The sequence below is a fragment of the Theropithecus gelada genome, chromosome 1 (assembly GCF_003255815.1).
Source record: "Theropithecus gelada isolate Dixy chromosome 1, Tgel_1.0, whole genome shotgun sequence".
NCBI lineage: Eukaryota > Metazoa > Chordata > Mammalia > Primates > Cercopithecidae > Theropithecus > Theropithecus gelada.
Window position 1 is genome coordinate 102462552 of NC_037668.1, and position 16772 is coordinate 102479323.

The 16772-nt window shown below is 38.9% G+C and overlaps 1 protein-coding gene across 1 annotated transcript in view; it reads left to right on the forward strand.

Annotated features, from left to right (window-relative positions):
* Window positions 1-16772, forward strand: part of LOC112632005 (serine/threonine-protein kinase TNNI3K) — a 310001-nt gene extending 293229 nt beyond the window's left edge. The window contains exons 24-25 of the mRNA XM_025397614.1: window positions 12589-12668; window positions 16250-16772. Of these exons, the coding sequence (XP_025253399.1) occupies window positions 12589-12668; window positions 16250-16326 (157 nt within the window). The 3' untranslated portion in view covers window positions 16327-16772. The remainder of the gene's footprint in view (window positions 1-12588; window positions 12669-16249) is intronic.

The window sequence follows — 16772 nt, forward strand, 5'->3', positions numbered from 1 at the left end:
TTTTAAAACTTTCACCATTGTTACTGTTTTTCCCTTCCCTTCCCTTCCCTTCCCTTCCCTTCCCTTCCCTTCCCTTCCCTTCCCTTCCCTTCATGAATGATTTGGTTGAAAGTCATTAGACAGGGCTGAGTAAGGTGGACTTCCCCAATGGATATGGAGCAGAATGTTAGAATCCAAGTAAGGTGTGGAGAATGTCTATGTGGTGGATGGGAGTGTTGAGTGGCACTGCCTGGCATAGGGTGTCAGAACAAAAGTGGAAGAAGGAAAGGGTTTCCACAGGAGGTTGGGGCTGCCCAGCCAAGGTGGTAGTGCTTAAGTATGGTAAAGAAGGTAGCCACATGGGAAAGCACCCTGGCATAGGAGCTCAGAATCCAAGCCCAGGAAGAAGGGTATCTATGAGAAGGGTGGAGAGAACAGTGGCTCAAGTAAGGCCAGAGCCCAAGCATGGTAAGCAGGACATCCTACAGAGTAGTGCCACTGTGCTTCCATGCAGGCTAAGAAGGACATGGGCACAGGAAAGTGCCTGGTGGAAGGAAGTTGGAGCATAAGGGTAGTGAAGAAGGTGTATGTGTGGGCAGGCAGCCCAGTGCAAGCAAGGGGCTGGAGCCTGAGCAGGGTAAGGAAGGCATGGCATAGGGACATAGTACAGTGCTGAGTGCTGGATCCCCAGGTAAGTGAGGAGCGGACCCACTTGGGGCAGGCAGGTGGGGAATAGGCGTGTGGGTGTCAGAACACATGAGAGTGAGGAAGCCTTCCACATGGGTGTGGGATATTGGAGCCCTTGTGGGTAAAGGAGGATATCTGTGTGTGTGTTGGAGTGGGGAAAGGGTGCAACAGCAATGGGAGATTTGTACATTCAGGGACAATGATCAAATAAGTAAATATATTTAGGATAATGGGAGTTGGGTTTCTCACTGTCAGAGAATGGTGTTGTAAATATGGAGAGAATGAAAACTAGAATCCACTCGGCTTGTTAGTTTGGAATTGGAGATGTTGCTGGAAACTTATGCTTTGACAGAGTGAAGTCTAAATGTGTTTACACACCTATGTATTCTCATACATATGCTCTAGCTGTGCTTGCTAAATGAGAGGGCCTGGGAGGAGTGGCACTTCATCCGCAGGAACACACCTGGTACCTTGATCCTCATTTCCAAATACTATTATTTACCAAAAGGAAACAAGGCACTTGAAGAAATGACAGGCTTTAAGGCTCAGACAAGGAATGTACAAAACAAGAAAATAAGCCTGAAACATCTTGCACCAGAAAGTAGAGAGATACAAAGAAAGATGGTGATATATCAAAGGGATATAGCAAAGGCACCCCAGGTGGTCAACTATGAGTTAATTTGACTATCAAAATAAATAATGACAGGACATCAATAAAATTATAACTGTAAGTTCATATAGATATAAGTAAATGATAGAAGTAAATAAAATTTGTCTGAGATGCAGAATATTTATATAGTCTGAAAGTACTTCCTCACAAAATACTTACTAATTACAAAGAGAAAAAGAGTAATTTTATAGTGTGGAAGCCTATCAGATATCACTCAATCAAGTAATCAAAATTAACAACACAATAATGAGACAAATCAAAATGTGATGGGACACAACGAAAGAAACAACGTCACTTCTGTGATACTTCCCTCCGAAGATGCATAATTTCAATCTAATCATTAGGAAACCTCTGATAAAACCAAATTGAAAGACATTCTGCAAAATTACTGGTTTGTCATCCTCAAAAATGTCATGGTTATGAAATTCAAGTAGAGACTGAGACCATTTCAGAAGGAAAGAAAATAAAGAAACATGACAACTCAATGCTGCATGTGATTCTGAATTAGATTCTTTTGCTGTAAAAAGCATTATTGAGATAATTGGCAAAACTTGAATGGCGTCTGAGGGTAGATGGAAGAATCAAATGATTGTATTGTGGTTATGTAGGAGAATGTCTTTATTGTAGAAATACACTAAAGTATTTGGGAGATGATGGGCATTAGATTGGCAACTTACTCTCGAGTGGTTCAGAAAAATAAACACTGTATACTTGTGGCAACTTTTCTTTATGTTTAAGAGTTTTTAAATGAAAAGGTTTTTTTAAGAAAGTTCATATATTCACTTCAGACATTTGATTCCAAAGTCTTTGCACATGCCCCTACCTTGCTCTATCCCTGGATGACCCCACCCCCCTTGTGAACCAGGGTTGTTCTTCATTTTCCCTGCATAAGGAGAGTGTCTTTAGAGCATGTCCCTTCTTCTCCTGTGTTGAAGTTTACCTGTACATGTCTATGGGGTTTTTTCTTGTTTTGAGGCAGGGTCTCACTCTGTCACCCAGGCTAGAGAACAGTGGCATGATCACAGCTCACTACAACCTCTACCTCCTGGCCTCAAGAGATCTTACTGCCTTGGCTTCCCAACGTGCTGGGATTACAAGCATGAACCACTGTGCCCAGCCATTATGTGTCTACATTTCTATTTACCCCAGAGGGTAGGGTCTATGGCCATCACACTCATGTCTACATTCCTAATACAGAGCACAGCTCCTGGCATTGTGCTTGATAAAAAGTCACGGAAAAAGGGAGAGAGATAAGGATATAGACATCACTTTGAGAATCACTTCTAGAGCCAACAGGTTTAAGTTGGAAAAAATTTAATAATTGCCTGGCCTAGGTTTGAATTACAACTGAGTTATCTTGGATAAGACATAGACTCTCTGAGCCTTGGTTTCCTCATATATAAAATGGGTTGTTAGGTGGGGCAAATTTTGTAAGTTTTGTAAAGCATCGAGTAGAGTCCCTGGCACTTAGCAGGTATGAAACAATTTTGTTTTCCTACTCTCCTTAAAAATAAAAATAAAAATCATCAAATAAAACTAGAAGATCAGAATTCTAGGTTATATTCTCTATTTCACTACAGCCTTACTATATGAACTGGAATAGGTTACTTCAATTCTCAAGACCTCAGTTTCCTTCCTGGTAAAATGGTAGGTGAGAAAATGAGGAATTAAGGAGTAGGCCTTATGACTGTCATGCTACCAAGAACCCAAGAACTCAAAACTTTTTTTTTTTTTCTTTCTGGATGATAGTATAGAAGCGGAGGGCTATGAAAGATTTTGCTATAGAGGATGTTCCTCAGTTTTAGCAGTCAAGGCGTGCAAAGCATGCCTCCTAATGGTTTGTACTGCTGACTCATTTATACCTGCTTAAATTAGTAGGTAAATTGAGAGGTGGTAGTGTTGTTAGGTTACTGTTGAGCCTTTTAATAATTTATGAGCCATCTAGGAATTAATACACACTTTAAGTTCTCACTGCATTTTTCCTTATTCATAATTCTTTGCCTAATTGCTTTTTCCTTTAAAAATGGGGGAAGCTGAGACCTTGGATATTTGCCTAATGGCTCAAGCAGAACCATGACCTGGTTGCCAAGTCTTTCAGTTCTTTTATAGCCTGGGGACATTTGCCATTGAAAGAAAACTGATGGGTTTGATATTCCTGAAAGAGATATTTTGCACTGACCTCTGGCCCCGTTAAATGCTTTCGCCCTTGCCCATTCACTGTAATGGGAGCAATAAATTTGTTTCAATTTAGGACATTGTCAAGTAGGAAATATTGACAAAAGCAAAATAATGCTTTGAAAACAGCCAGGATGAAATCATGAATAAATAAACATGTTGAACTTAACTGATAAATTAGCAAATGGCCATTCATAAGAGTCTGGACCATTTCAAAGTTAGACCAAATAAATTCCCGTCTCTAATAGAAATATCATCTTACTCTTTAGGCCAGAGGAAAGGTGGACTGCATAGAAAGACACTGCAAAGCATAGAAAGGCATTTACCTCGTCCGACAGATCTGTTTTAAATAGATCTATTTGTTTTCAGCTAAATGCCAAAAGGATGAGCCAGATGACTCTAGTAGCCTTTTCTGTGGCAAGACATTTATTATCCTTGTGTAAACACCTTTATTAGGCATCTCAGCAAGCTGGTTCTCCACCTTTTCTTTGTATTAGTTCCTTAGATTGGGGCAAAGAACTGAAATTCTGTTCAGGTATTATTGTATGTGTTTCCTTTTGAGTATAAGAGATAACTTCTGACTTGGAGATATTCCTCACGAAGAAGGGGAGAAGTGTGCATATGGCCATTGATCCTGGTGCTAATATTATCACATAGGTAACATTGTTATGACACATGGCAATAAACCACAAAACATGTTTGCAAACTTGTGAGGCCTTAAGTGGTGTTGCCTTATTAAAAATCCAAATGGCTAAATCTTCCGGGGTACAGGTAGCCTGAGGGCATTATTGGCTGCATAAAAACTAATTGGACCAATTTGAATGGAAGAAAATTTTGCCTGAAGTCTTTAATCACACTAATAACCTAATGGTTTTCTGTTCAACATAGCCCAGGCTGTGTTTAGGAAGATGAATCCATGCATGCAGCTTAGAAAATTTTACGAAAGATCAGAGGGTTGAGAGGAATAATAAATCTCTCATTTAGAAAGTTTAGTGCATGTGTATCTCATGTTTTCGCATCATAGCAAGGTAACAGCAAGCAATTGTTGAATAAAGGAAAGTATCATTTTTTAAAGATCAAGCAAACATGAGAAAGCTGATTCTGATTTTGCTATGATTATAAGGGATGTTTCTCTAAGAAGAATTTGGTGTTCATCTTCATATGCACATAATCCAAAACTCTGTAACTTATTATCAGCTCTGTAATTCAATGAGCTCTCCAAATGGTAACTGAACAATAGTTTGACATGTGCTATTATTAAATGGAGTGTGTTTTAGTAGAAAGAGTATGGAATGAAAGTCTGAAAAACTTCTGTTCAAGTTAGGTTTTTGCCTCTGGCTAGCATTGTGAGTTTCTGCAAGTCATTCAAACTTTCTGAGCCTGACTTTGCATCCCCAAAACGCAGGTGAAATTAATTCCTTCCCAGACACCCTACAGGGGTTTTGTAAAAATGTTACAAGCTAGTCGATAGAAAAGTGTATGCAAGCTATAAAGCCTTCTACAAGTATAAAAAATTATTATTATTATATCATAGTCAAACTTAATGTTCTAGGTCTCTTTATTTTTATTTAATTGTTTTAATTTCACTCTTACTTTCAAGCCATGTAAAATAGTATACATCTGTTATAATTCATCAAATCAAAGTTCCCAAGTTTGCAAAAGCCACACTCAGAAGAGCGTGATTTTAAAAAATGATTCCTTTTGGACTGCATATCCATCTGAAGTCTTCTTTGGAATGCAATTCAGTCAGAAGCAATTGTGGCACTAACAAATATTCTGAGAATTCATGAAATCCCACAGCCAAAACCATGATTCATTGCTCCAATACCAAAAACATTTGGCAGGCTATAGTTTGGAAGCCACAACACTGTCTATTTTCAAGGCTCTAAATGGGGCCATTTGGATTCATTGTGACACTGCCTGGTCCCACCACACTAAAGAGATGGCACCAGAATTCCCCAGTCTCTTCAGACATTATTTTTTGTATTTCTTCTTGGGACTTGCTTAACAATATATCTCTTTGGATTAAATTGCATAGAGTTTTAGGAGTATCTCCTCTATCCTGTAAGCATTGCAACATGAATATTCTACAAATTTCTTTTATATAAGAATTCTTGTTAAGCAACTCTGGATTTCCTAGTGCCAGCCTTACACAACCTGTCATTCAAATCCTTAACGATGGGTTTATGTGAAAGTGGTTTCTCTACAGTTTCCTTTGCTTCATTTTAAATGCCAATGTAGTTCCTCCTTTGAAATGGAGCACTAAATGCAATGGTTCCTTCAGGCATATTGCATGTTTCAGTTACCATTTCAAATGAAATGTATTTAGACAAAAGCTACTAACAGCACGCTGAGTAGCAGTGTTAACGTATAGCCAGATGCACTGTGGCATGTATGTACAAATCAGGCATTCAGCCCTGGCCAAATGTTGGACATGTCAGATAAGGAAGATAAAAGTCTCCTGCCTAAATGGGGACTGTGTAATCTCACTCTGCCTTTCCAAAATGCCAAAGCTAGCTTCTCAAAGTCTACATGATTCACGAATGCCTTCTAAAGAATCACGTGTGACCAGGCGCTGTGGCTCACACCTGTAATCCCAGCACTTTCGGAGGTCGAGGTGGGTGGATCAACAGGAGTTCGACACCAGCCTGACCAACATGATGAAACCCCATCTCTACTAAAAATACAAAAAATTAGCCGGGCATGGTGGCACATTCCTGTAATCCCAACTACTTTTCTGCTGACGCACAAGAATTGTTTGAGTCTGGGAGGCGGAGATTGCAATGAGCCGAGATTGCACCACTGCAATCCAGCCTGGATGATGAAGAGAGACTCCATCTCAAATCAAACAAACAAAAAAAGAATCACAGAATGTAAGAAATGGAGGAATCTGGAACGTCACTTGTCACATCTTGTGACCTCCAGGTAGGTGCCTGGATCCCTCTACAGCACCTGGATCCCTCTACAGATAGGTGCCTGGATCCCTCTACAGCCAAGAGGTGCTTCAGTCCTTAGCTTACAGACTTCTAGGGATGGAGCAGTATCCCCTACTAGAACAATTCAATCTATTTTTGGACAGTTCTAATCTTAGGAAGTGCTGTGTTTTGTTTTAATTGTTGTCGATGTCTAAGGCTCAACTTAACTCTGTGGGAATGTCATCTATATGAAATGCCTTCACCATTTGAAGACTGTGTCAATTGTGGATATTCAGTCAGTCACAATTCAGTCTAACCACTTGTCATCTGGCACCGATCTCCCCTTCTTACTTACAAAGCAGTCAGGAGTAATTCTGTCCAACACTCTGCTAGAATCCAGTTGTATGTTCTAGCCTATTGATTTCCCCTTTATATTTATCTTCACCAAAAATATAATAAAGTAAATCTAGAATGATTTTCTTTTCTTAATGTATCCATGGTAGCTCCTAGGAATCAGTATTTTTCCAAGAGTGTGGAAATCTTCTGTTTAAATCATTCCTTTCTGAAGCTTTGCCTATAATGTACATTAACTCACTAGCCTAGTTTGTAGGCTCTGTCTTACTCCTGCTTTGGGGAGTTGAGGCTATATTTGCATATATTATTTTCTAGCACTTTTCCTATTATTCTTCACTCTTCTGCCATTAGTTTTAAATGCCCTGGTTCCTGTCTTTACCCAGGGTGCATTAATTCATTCACAGACAATGTGACCATTTGCAAACAGGCTAGTTTGTTCTGACAAGCCATGGCCTAAATGGCATGCACACTCCAAAATACAGTTTACATATTGTGGATTTGAGTGTGAACTGGTCTAATTGGCAGATGTTCACTAGGACATCTATACCCCTAAAGCATGAATTAATTAGTAAAAATAATTTTTAAAAAATTTGGTTCTATTCTTCATTTTAATAAATTATTCATATCCTAATGTACCTTTATAAAAACAGTGACTGATGATAATGTTTATATTTATGTATACATCATGGAGCTAATTTGAATTAGCACTAAAATAATATATACTAATATAACATGGTAGTATGCAAAAACTAACCTAAAGACTGTTACTCTCTTTTTATAAAATAAAGTTTTATTTTACATGCACAAAATTACCCATATAGTAACTAGTAATTCATATATATGGCCATCTGTAATATAGATCATCTTTTTAGCATAAGGAAGACTACCTAGTTGACCAGCAATGTTGAAATACTTGCAAAATTGAGTGCTTTCCTTACCTGTCATTAGTTCGCATTTACTTTTGTTGAATTCTTGAGGCAACTGCATCGCTGTAAGTTCCTTATTTTCACTGACCACAACTTCAGCAAATAGAGGTCCTGATGTATCTTCTAAACCCGGGCATCTGTGAAACACTTGCTGAAGTCTGGATGCGCATGGGTTGAAACAGCTAGTTCCATTGATCAGGGTCTGGGTTCTTCTGTTTTATTTGACCTGGCCATGGGTAGCTTCCATCTGTCTGTCATCCTAGAACAGCATCTGGAGCCAGACTATGTGGTATCTATCTCTTGGGCAAAAAGGTTAAGTCCCCTGACATGGATTGCATTTAGCAACTGAACAAACAGAGCAGCTTGGATATGAGCTTTTATTTAGAGGAAACCAGATAGCCATTTTGGTGATAAAATATTGATTTCCTATTATCTTGTGTTGCCAAGACTACTGTGTATAGCACATTTCTTAAAAGGAGATAGAGTTTTAAAGAAGTTAGGTCTTATTAATAAGGGAAATTACATTTTGAAAAATGTCTTGAGTGATATTCTATTGCCATGTTTAATGTTGATTGAGAACACATCATGTCCCATTTAAGTTAATACTTTGTCTTTTTTTTTAAGCATTGCTTTCTTCTAAAAAAAACAGCGTGTCGCCGGGCGTGGTGGCTCAAGCCTGTAATCCCAGCTCTTTGGGAGGCCGAGACGGGCGGATCACGAGGTCAGGAGATCGAGACCATCCTGGCTAACACGGTGAAACCCCATCTCTACTAAAAAATACAAAAAACTAGCCAGGCGAGGCGGCGGGCGCCTGTAGTCCCAGCTACTCGGGAGGCTGAGGCAGGAGAATGGCGTAAATCCGGGAGGCGGAGCTTACAGTGAGCTGAGATCCGGCCACTGCACTCCAGCCTGGGCGACAGAGTGAGACTCCCTCTCAAAAAAAAAAAAGCGTGTCTACTCTATAGCTTAAGGAAGTGAGGCCAAAGACGCAGTCATTTTTAAGGCAGGTAGAAAAAATTAATCAGTGTGAACTGATGTTAGCTTTCAGGAAAATCTGATGTCTTTAAATGAACATTTTGTAATAATCTAATTTTATTTAATTTAACATACTTTTATTTTAAGTATTTGCAAAGTATTGGCTAACCCCTGTGGGGAATCCAAAGATGTCAGACATAATCTCTGACCTCCAGGAACTATCTGTCTAACAAGGTTCACTAGCATACAAATACAGATAATTCTACACTAAGGCAGACTCTGATGAGTACTGTGTAGAATTATCAGGTTCTAGAGGGATATGGAAGAGGAAGAGGTTAATTCTGACTGGGAGTTTTCAAGAGGGCCTCAAGGAAGATACCAACTTTGAGTTGGACCTTGAAGAATAATAAAAGTAGGTAACATTTATTGAGTGCTTACTAAATTTCAGCAATGTTCAAAGTGCTTTAAACTTATTAACTCTTTTAAGTCTCATGATTAACTTTATAAGCTAAGTCTTGCTATAATTCCCATTTTATAGTTGCATCACTGAGGCTTAGAATAGTTAAATAACTTGCCAAGATAGTAAGTGATGGTGTCAGGATTCAAATTCAAGGAGTCTGGCACTACAATGCTCATTCTTAACCATAGTACTATACTGCTTCCTGTCAGGGATAAATAAGCATATTCAAGCAGTTGAGAGCAGCTCAGCCACAGTCATAGAGAAGAGAAAACTGAGGAATGTTTGAAAAATTCAGTTTATTAGTCTGGCTTGAACTTGGGCAAAAAATGTGTTGAGGAATTGTAGAATACAAGACACAGAGACACAAGTAGGGCTATAGAGAACTTGGTATATCGGCTTGGGGAATTGCAGGGGAATGCTGTGGTAAGGTTTTTATTATAATAGGACCCTTTAGGGGGAGTACTGAATGACTGGGGAGAGAATGTCATTTAAGGATCTATTAATTCTATTAAATGCTCCAAAAACTCTTTGTTAAGCTTCTCTTATGTACCAGGAACTGTTCTGAGTGTTGAGGATACAGCAGGGAACAAGAGAGACAAGTCCCCACCCTCATTGTGTGGAAAGAATATGGAGGGTATATAAGTAAACAGATAAATAAACAAGATAATTTTCTATAGTTCTGAAAGAAGAAAATAAAGTGATGTGATGTGATAGAGAGTGGCCATGGGCAGAGGAGTATTCACTCAGAGTGGTGGTCAGGATCTGTGACTGTCCCAGGCCTGAACTGAGGCCTAAATGGCAGAGGAGGCAGTGATAGATGAAGGCAGGGCAAGTGTTCGGCAAAAGGGGATTTGCATTTATTAAGAAGAGCATTACAAGAAGAGTTAACAAATGCAGAAGCTCTGAATTGGGAAAGAGCTTGGAGGGTTCAAGAGGCAGAAAGAATGCCAAAAAGAAGTATTTAGCAAAAGATGATGGAGAGGGGAATGGGTTGAAGTTTGAGAAATAGGCAGGACCAGGACCTTGTAGGTAGAATATTTGTATTTTATTCTAAATGAACTGGGAAGCCATTGAAAAGTTTTCAGTAGGTGAATGACGTAATCTGTTTTATATTTTGAAAAGATCACTCTGGATAATATATGAAGAATGGACAATATAGAGACAGAAGTGAAAGCAGGAAGATCAATTAGGTGGCAAACTGGAAAAGCCCAAAGAAGAAAAAGATTAGTCTAGGCCTTGAGGCTGGAGAGAGGTGGATAGATTAGGATTATGTTTTGTAGGCTGAGCTAAAAAACTTGAATTGAGGGAGAAACGTGAGAGAAAGACGCTATTACAAAGGATGACTCCAAGAATTTTGGCTCAAGGTAACTGAATGATGTAATACTAGTAACTGAAATGGAAAGAACTGGCTTGAGGGCTGGGAGAATTAAGAGTTCTTCTACACCATTCAGGACATAGGCATGGGTAAGGACTTCATGTCTAAAACACCAAATCAACGGCAACAAAAGCCAAAATTGACAAATGGGATCTAATTAAACTAAAGAGGTTCTGCACAGCAAAAGACACTACCATCAGAGTGAACAGGCAACCTACAGAATGGGAGAAAAATTTTGCAATCTACTCATCTGACAAAGGGCTAATATCCAGAACCTACAAAGAACTCCAACAAATTTACAAGAAAAAAACAAACAACCCCATCAAAAAGTGGGCAAAGGATATGAACAGACAGTTCTCAAAAGAAGACATTCATACAGCCAACAGACACATGAAAAAATGCTCATCATCACCGGCCATCAGAGAAATGCAAATCAAAACCACAATGAGATACCATCTCACACCAGTTAGAATGGCGATCATTAAAAAGTCAGGAAACAACAGGTGCTGGAGAGGATGTGGAGAAATAGGAACACTTTTACACTGTTGGTGGGACTGTAAACTAGTTCAACCATTGTGGAAAACAGTATGGTGATTCCTCAAGGATCTAGAACTAGAAATACCATATGACCCAGTCATTGCATTACTGGGTATATACCCAAAGGATTATAAATCATGCTGCTATAAAGACACATGCACACATATGTTTATTGTGGCACTATTCGCAATAGCAAAGACTTGGAATCAACCCAAATGTCCATCAGTGACAGACTGGATTAAGAAAATGTGGCACATATACACCATGGAATACTATGCAGTCAAAAAAAAGGATGAGCTCATGTCCTTTGTAGGGACATGGGTGCAGCTGGAGACCATCATTCTCAGCAAACTTTCGCAAGAACAGAAAACCAAATACCGCATGTTCTCACTCATAGGTGGGAATTGAACAATGAGAACACTTGGACATGGGAAGGGGAACATCACACACTGGGGCCTATTATGGGGAGGGGGGAGGGGGGAAGGATGGCACTGGGAGTTATAACTGATGTAAATGACGAGTTGATGGGTGCTGACAAGTTGATGGGTGCAGCACACCAACATGGCACATGTATACATATGTAACAAATCTGCACGTTGTGCACGTGTGCCCTAGAATTTAAAGTGTAATTAAAAAAAAAAAAAAGTTCTTCTACAGTCATGGTGAAGTTCTAGTGGGAACTAGAGTAGTTGCTTTGAGAATGACAAATGATGAATGGCTTCAAGAGAGATAATAGATATATAATTAACTGATGGATGTAGATTTTAGGATGAGGGTTTTGATAAATTCAGGTTTTGAGTCAAATGAACTGGAAAGAAAGTGACCCCATTTGCCAAATGGGCAAAAGAGCAGGAGGAGTTTGAGAAAGGAGAAGGGTCAGGAAGGTAGGAATCAGGAAGAGCTTCATATTTGATGGTAGATAAATACATCATCTTTGGAATCTAAAAGACTTGGATTTGAATCCTGGATGAACTATTAGCCAACCTGTGTGACAAGTTACTTAATTGTTTCAGTGTCAGTTTTGTTATCTATCAAATAAGGAAATGATATTATATGTAAAGTAATATATATAAACACAAAAGAATCATGTAATGAATATTATCACTATATATTATCATTATCATAAAAATAATATAATAATGCTTCTTGGGATGTATTTTATTTATATTATTACTAAGATAATAATGTTCTTGTTTTAGTTCTTTTTAGTAAGGATTACAAGCACAAACTGGAAATTATTTATGTTCTTTTCCTATTTTACAGATAAATAAACTGAGGCTCAGAAAGGGTGGCATACCTGAGGTTATACTGCTAGAAATGTAACCTATGCATAAGAGCCAGGATTCACACTTAGATATGACTTAAACCAAATAATTCTGAACTCTTTCCCAACTAATCACTTTTAAGATAAAAGCTTCTTTGTATCACTTTGCCATTTCTCTCGGATCTATATTGAGTGGAAAAATTCTGTGTTTATAAAAGTGTTATTATCAGATCACCACACTGTGAAACTATGTGTTTTATTAATTTTCCAGTGCTGGACAATATTCCTCTCAAGGTCTGTCTTTGGAGGAGATGAAAAGAAGTCTTCAATACTCACCCATTGACAAATATGGTAAGTAGACAGATTCGTTAGGTTTGTTAAGAAAACTACCCTTAGGAAGGTGATATCTATTTAACGAAAAGGGAGAAAACATTGCATATTGTAATATCCAAAATGGCAGATGCTTTAAAAATGTAAAAGTATAAAATTTGATTTTATATGTCTTTTATAACTCATTTACCTTTAAGGTTAATAACGTGTGTGTGAGCATGTGTGGAGTGTGCATGAGTGTGTAAGTATATGTGTGATTATTTGTGAATGCCTGTTTGTGTTTGTGTACATAGAAAAAAGTACAACTCTTTAAAAAAAAAAAAAAAAACTCCTTCTTCTCATGATATTCCAAATACTTTGTCAACATTTTATTAAGTCCATTGCTTCTAAGTCCCACATTAAGTGTGTGTAGGCAGGGAGAGGAAAAACAAGAGATGAATTTTCACAATGACATAATATGTTGGGAGAGCTCTTCCCCTTTAGCCAAGCACTCAAGGGTAAAGTGCAAATCCAGCCATTCCTTCAAACAGCTGGAGAGGCGGTGAGGACAGTTGATGGGATCCATTTTACACAGGGCTTCTTCAGAAAGAATTAATAAAGCTCTTGGAAATAATTAGCAAAGTTTTTTCAGGCCTCTGGAAGCCAGAGGGTGGACAATTGCCTTTATCATCAGCTGCCATATCAATGTGTTAGGGCTGGGATGTCCTTTTACCAACCTTTAAGCCTGAGAGGCACTATGTCTAATTGGAATTTTAGCACAGTGGGCCCATTTATCCACTGCTACTTCCTTTGACTATATGAAGAACTGAAAAAGTGTCTGTCGGTTAAAGAGATCAGATTTATTATAAGAGCTGGGTTTGGGAAAGAATAAATTGGATGATGTGATCCTGGATAGGGGGCAAGAGACCCAGGAGACCTTCAGCTTTGGGATCCTCACCAATTCACCTCATCTGCAAAGACTCATTACCTAAGGCATTAGAAACCTTTTAAGAAACAAAGAAAAATATATGTTCTGAATGGATGCAGACAAACTACTTGGGCACATTAAAAAAAGGGAAACTTTGTGCTTCTGACTCCCAATACGTGTCTAGAATGCAGATGAGTGCTTTTTATCATCAGCTTTACAACATAATTGGCCAGTCCAGTAACAGATCCTTTTGAGGGGAAAATGCACTCCAAGTGTCACATCCTCACATTTTTTAATAGATATAATATTGTTTCTTCAAACCTTTACAGATGTAACTTCACAACCACAAAATATAGGGCATCCTTTGAAACATGTGCTTTGACCAGAAGTCTTTCCTTTAGTGGTGAGGTTTCAAGATGAAGCATTTCTTTAACTTAATTTGTTTCTTAAAGAAGAATCCCCCCAAGATGGAGAAGTAAGACAAATGTGGTGTAATAATGCAAAATTTGGGTTTTCCTATGCATATCTGTCTCAGGGATGGAAGAAAACATGAGGGTGTTTGGATGCAGTGAGAGTACCTATAAACAAAGAAGATACATTTGATATCTCCCATTAGGAGCATCACATCACACAGGAAAGAACCCTTTAATTGCCCTTTATTCTATTTCCAAACTGATTGCAATATAACAGCAATTTTATAGGCTGCTTCTCCCTCTGCTTTGCTGTCAAAGAGCAGAGCTCAAAAATGGAGATAAAATGAAACACATAGCTGTTTTCTCTATACCTGAGATCTTTTACCTTAAAGTAACAAAACATGCAGACTTGGTTCAGTCCTTTCCTAAAGCCTATGGTCAAATTTCAGTTGAGTTCCTCTTAAACCGACTGGGTCCACAATCCAACACATCTATTCTTACATTCTGGCAATAATGGCATCAACAATAAATGCTAGCCTCAATGCTTTACTGATTTTGCTGCTCATTCCTGAGGGGAGAGCCCACCCACCCTTGTGGGACATATGTCCACAATCAAATTTCCACTGGAGTCCTATGGGGCAAGAGGCACTGGAATATCACAGGCCAGTAAAATTGCATGTGGTATGTTAGAAGGCTGATTATGGTCATAAAAGTATTACAGGTTTATGAAAGCATCTATCTGTGCCTGAAATGAAGTCTCATTTTAAGCCTGGATATAGAAAATATTTTGCTGTAGGAGGTAGATTTTGTTTTAGTCTACACAGAATTTAGATTCGCTGATACATATCCCACTGCCCATCATCTCATCCTGCCCCATCATAACCTTCCTCACATCTGACCAGAGCCAGTTCCAAAAGAAGTGAGTGGGAGATAGCAGTTGACAGGAGTATCACTATCAGTGGCATTTTCTCTCAAGAGAGTTTATGTGCTACCTAAGATATTTTGACAGAGACCTTTCTTATGAAAATAAATATGTCTATCCAACTGCATATTGCTAGGTGTCTTAATGAAAATGTAGATGACTGGGTTGGTTATGAAAGCTCAGCTATCAAAGGGAAGCAAAAGCAGCAATAGCTATTGACAAATTACTCACTTTCACAGAAGCAATGAATGGCTTTCTTGCTTCAGAGTGGAAAGAAAACTGCTTCCCTATACATAGCCCTGTGGTTCTCTTGGAGAGTGGCCTGATCCTGAGCCACTAGGTTCATTCTCTGGACACATCCAAGGCTATTGCTTCAAAGGGCATCAAATGCCACTGGTATTTAGACCTGAGAATTTTATGTACCTTTAAAATTTGGGCTACCAGGGAGAAGAAAACAAACAAAGCCATCTGGTTTGAGAAACAAAGGCTCTTTCCTTTCCCTTTCTTTTTTTTTTTTTTTTTTTTTTTTTTTTTTTGAGACAGTCTTGCTCTGTCACCAGGCTGGAGTGCAGTGGCGCAATCTCGGCTCACTGCAACCTCTGCTTCCTGGGATCAAGTGACTCTCCTGCCTCAGTCTCCCGAGTAGCTGAGACTACTGGCATGTGCCACCACAGCCGGCTATTTTTGGTATTTTAGTAGAGATGGGGTTTCACCATATTGACCAGGATGGCCTCGATCTCCTGACCTCATGATTCGCTTGCCTGGGCCTCCCAAAGTGCTCGATTTCAGGCATGAGCTACTGCGCCTGGCCTCTTTCCTTTTTCTTTACTGCTCTCTCTCCACCTTCCTTTCTATAGCCATTGTTTGTTTAGCATTCACTGGGTATCAGACAGTGCTAATTGTCTTAGGTGCATTGCCGACCTTATGAATAAGTGCTATTATTTCTCCCATTTACAGATGAAGACACTGAGGCATAGAAAGTTTAAGTTGACAAAAGTCACAGAGCCAGCAAGTAGTGGAATCCGTGCTTAAACCCAGATTTGCCTGACGTGAAGGCCTGTGCTTTTAGCCAGCCTGGCATGCCATCTACCTGAGCTGTACCCTTCTTTACTCCAAACCCAAAATGCCACCTAGCCAGCTTGGGTCCGAATTAGACATTCATCATTCATATTTGCCTGGTCTCAGCTCTCTGTTTTCATTGTAAATGTTGCTTCTGCTTTGCAAACACTCACCAGCAACCATTGTCCAGATTCTCTGTTCACATGATCTGGAAGACCTGCCTGGTTCAGGCTGGTAATAAAAAATTGGGGAATGTACTGAAAGACTAGTAAGTAACAACTGAACTTCTTTTCTCATGCAGGCTATGTATCCGATCCCATGAGCCCAATGCATTTTCATTTTTGCCGAAATAGTAGCAGCTTTGAGGACAGCAGCTGACAGCATTCGGCATATACCTAAGGAGAGTTTTTTCCCCGAACTGACAGCAACGATTCCAACCACGGCAAGCTGGCTTCCAACTATAACATTTTATTCTCAAAGGTCTCCTTATATTGGAATGGTATTTACTGGTCCTATTTAATTCCCCACTATTAGCAGGCTTTGGATTTGTGCCTAAGGAATAATACGCAAAAGAACCAAGACAGAATGTATATGAAGAATTGTTTTTAATTTTGTAAATTAAAAAAAAAAATTAGATCATTACTTGGAGATGGAGCCTAAGTCTGTGGTGGACAGATAATAATTATGTTTTCCAGGACTGAATTATGTAGACTTGTGTTTGACAGCTATGGGTTTGATTTCTTAGAACATTGTTCATTTTCTTTTCTCATTATGTTACTTCTAGTGTTAACCTCTGTGATTAAAGATTCTTTGGTGAAATAGAA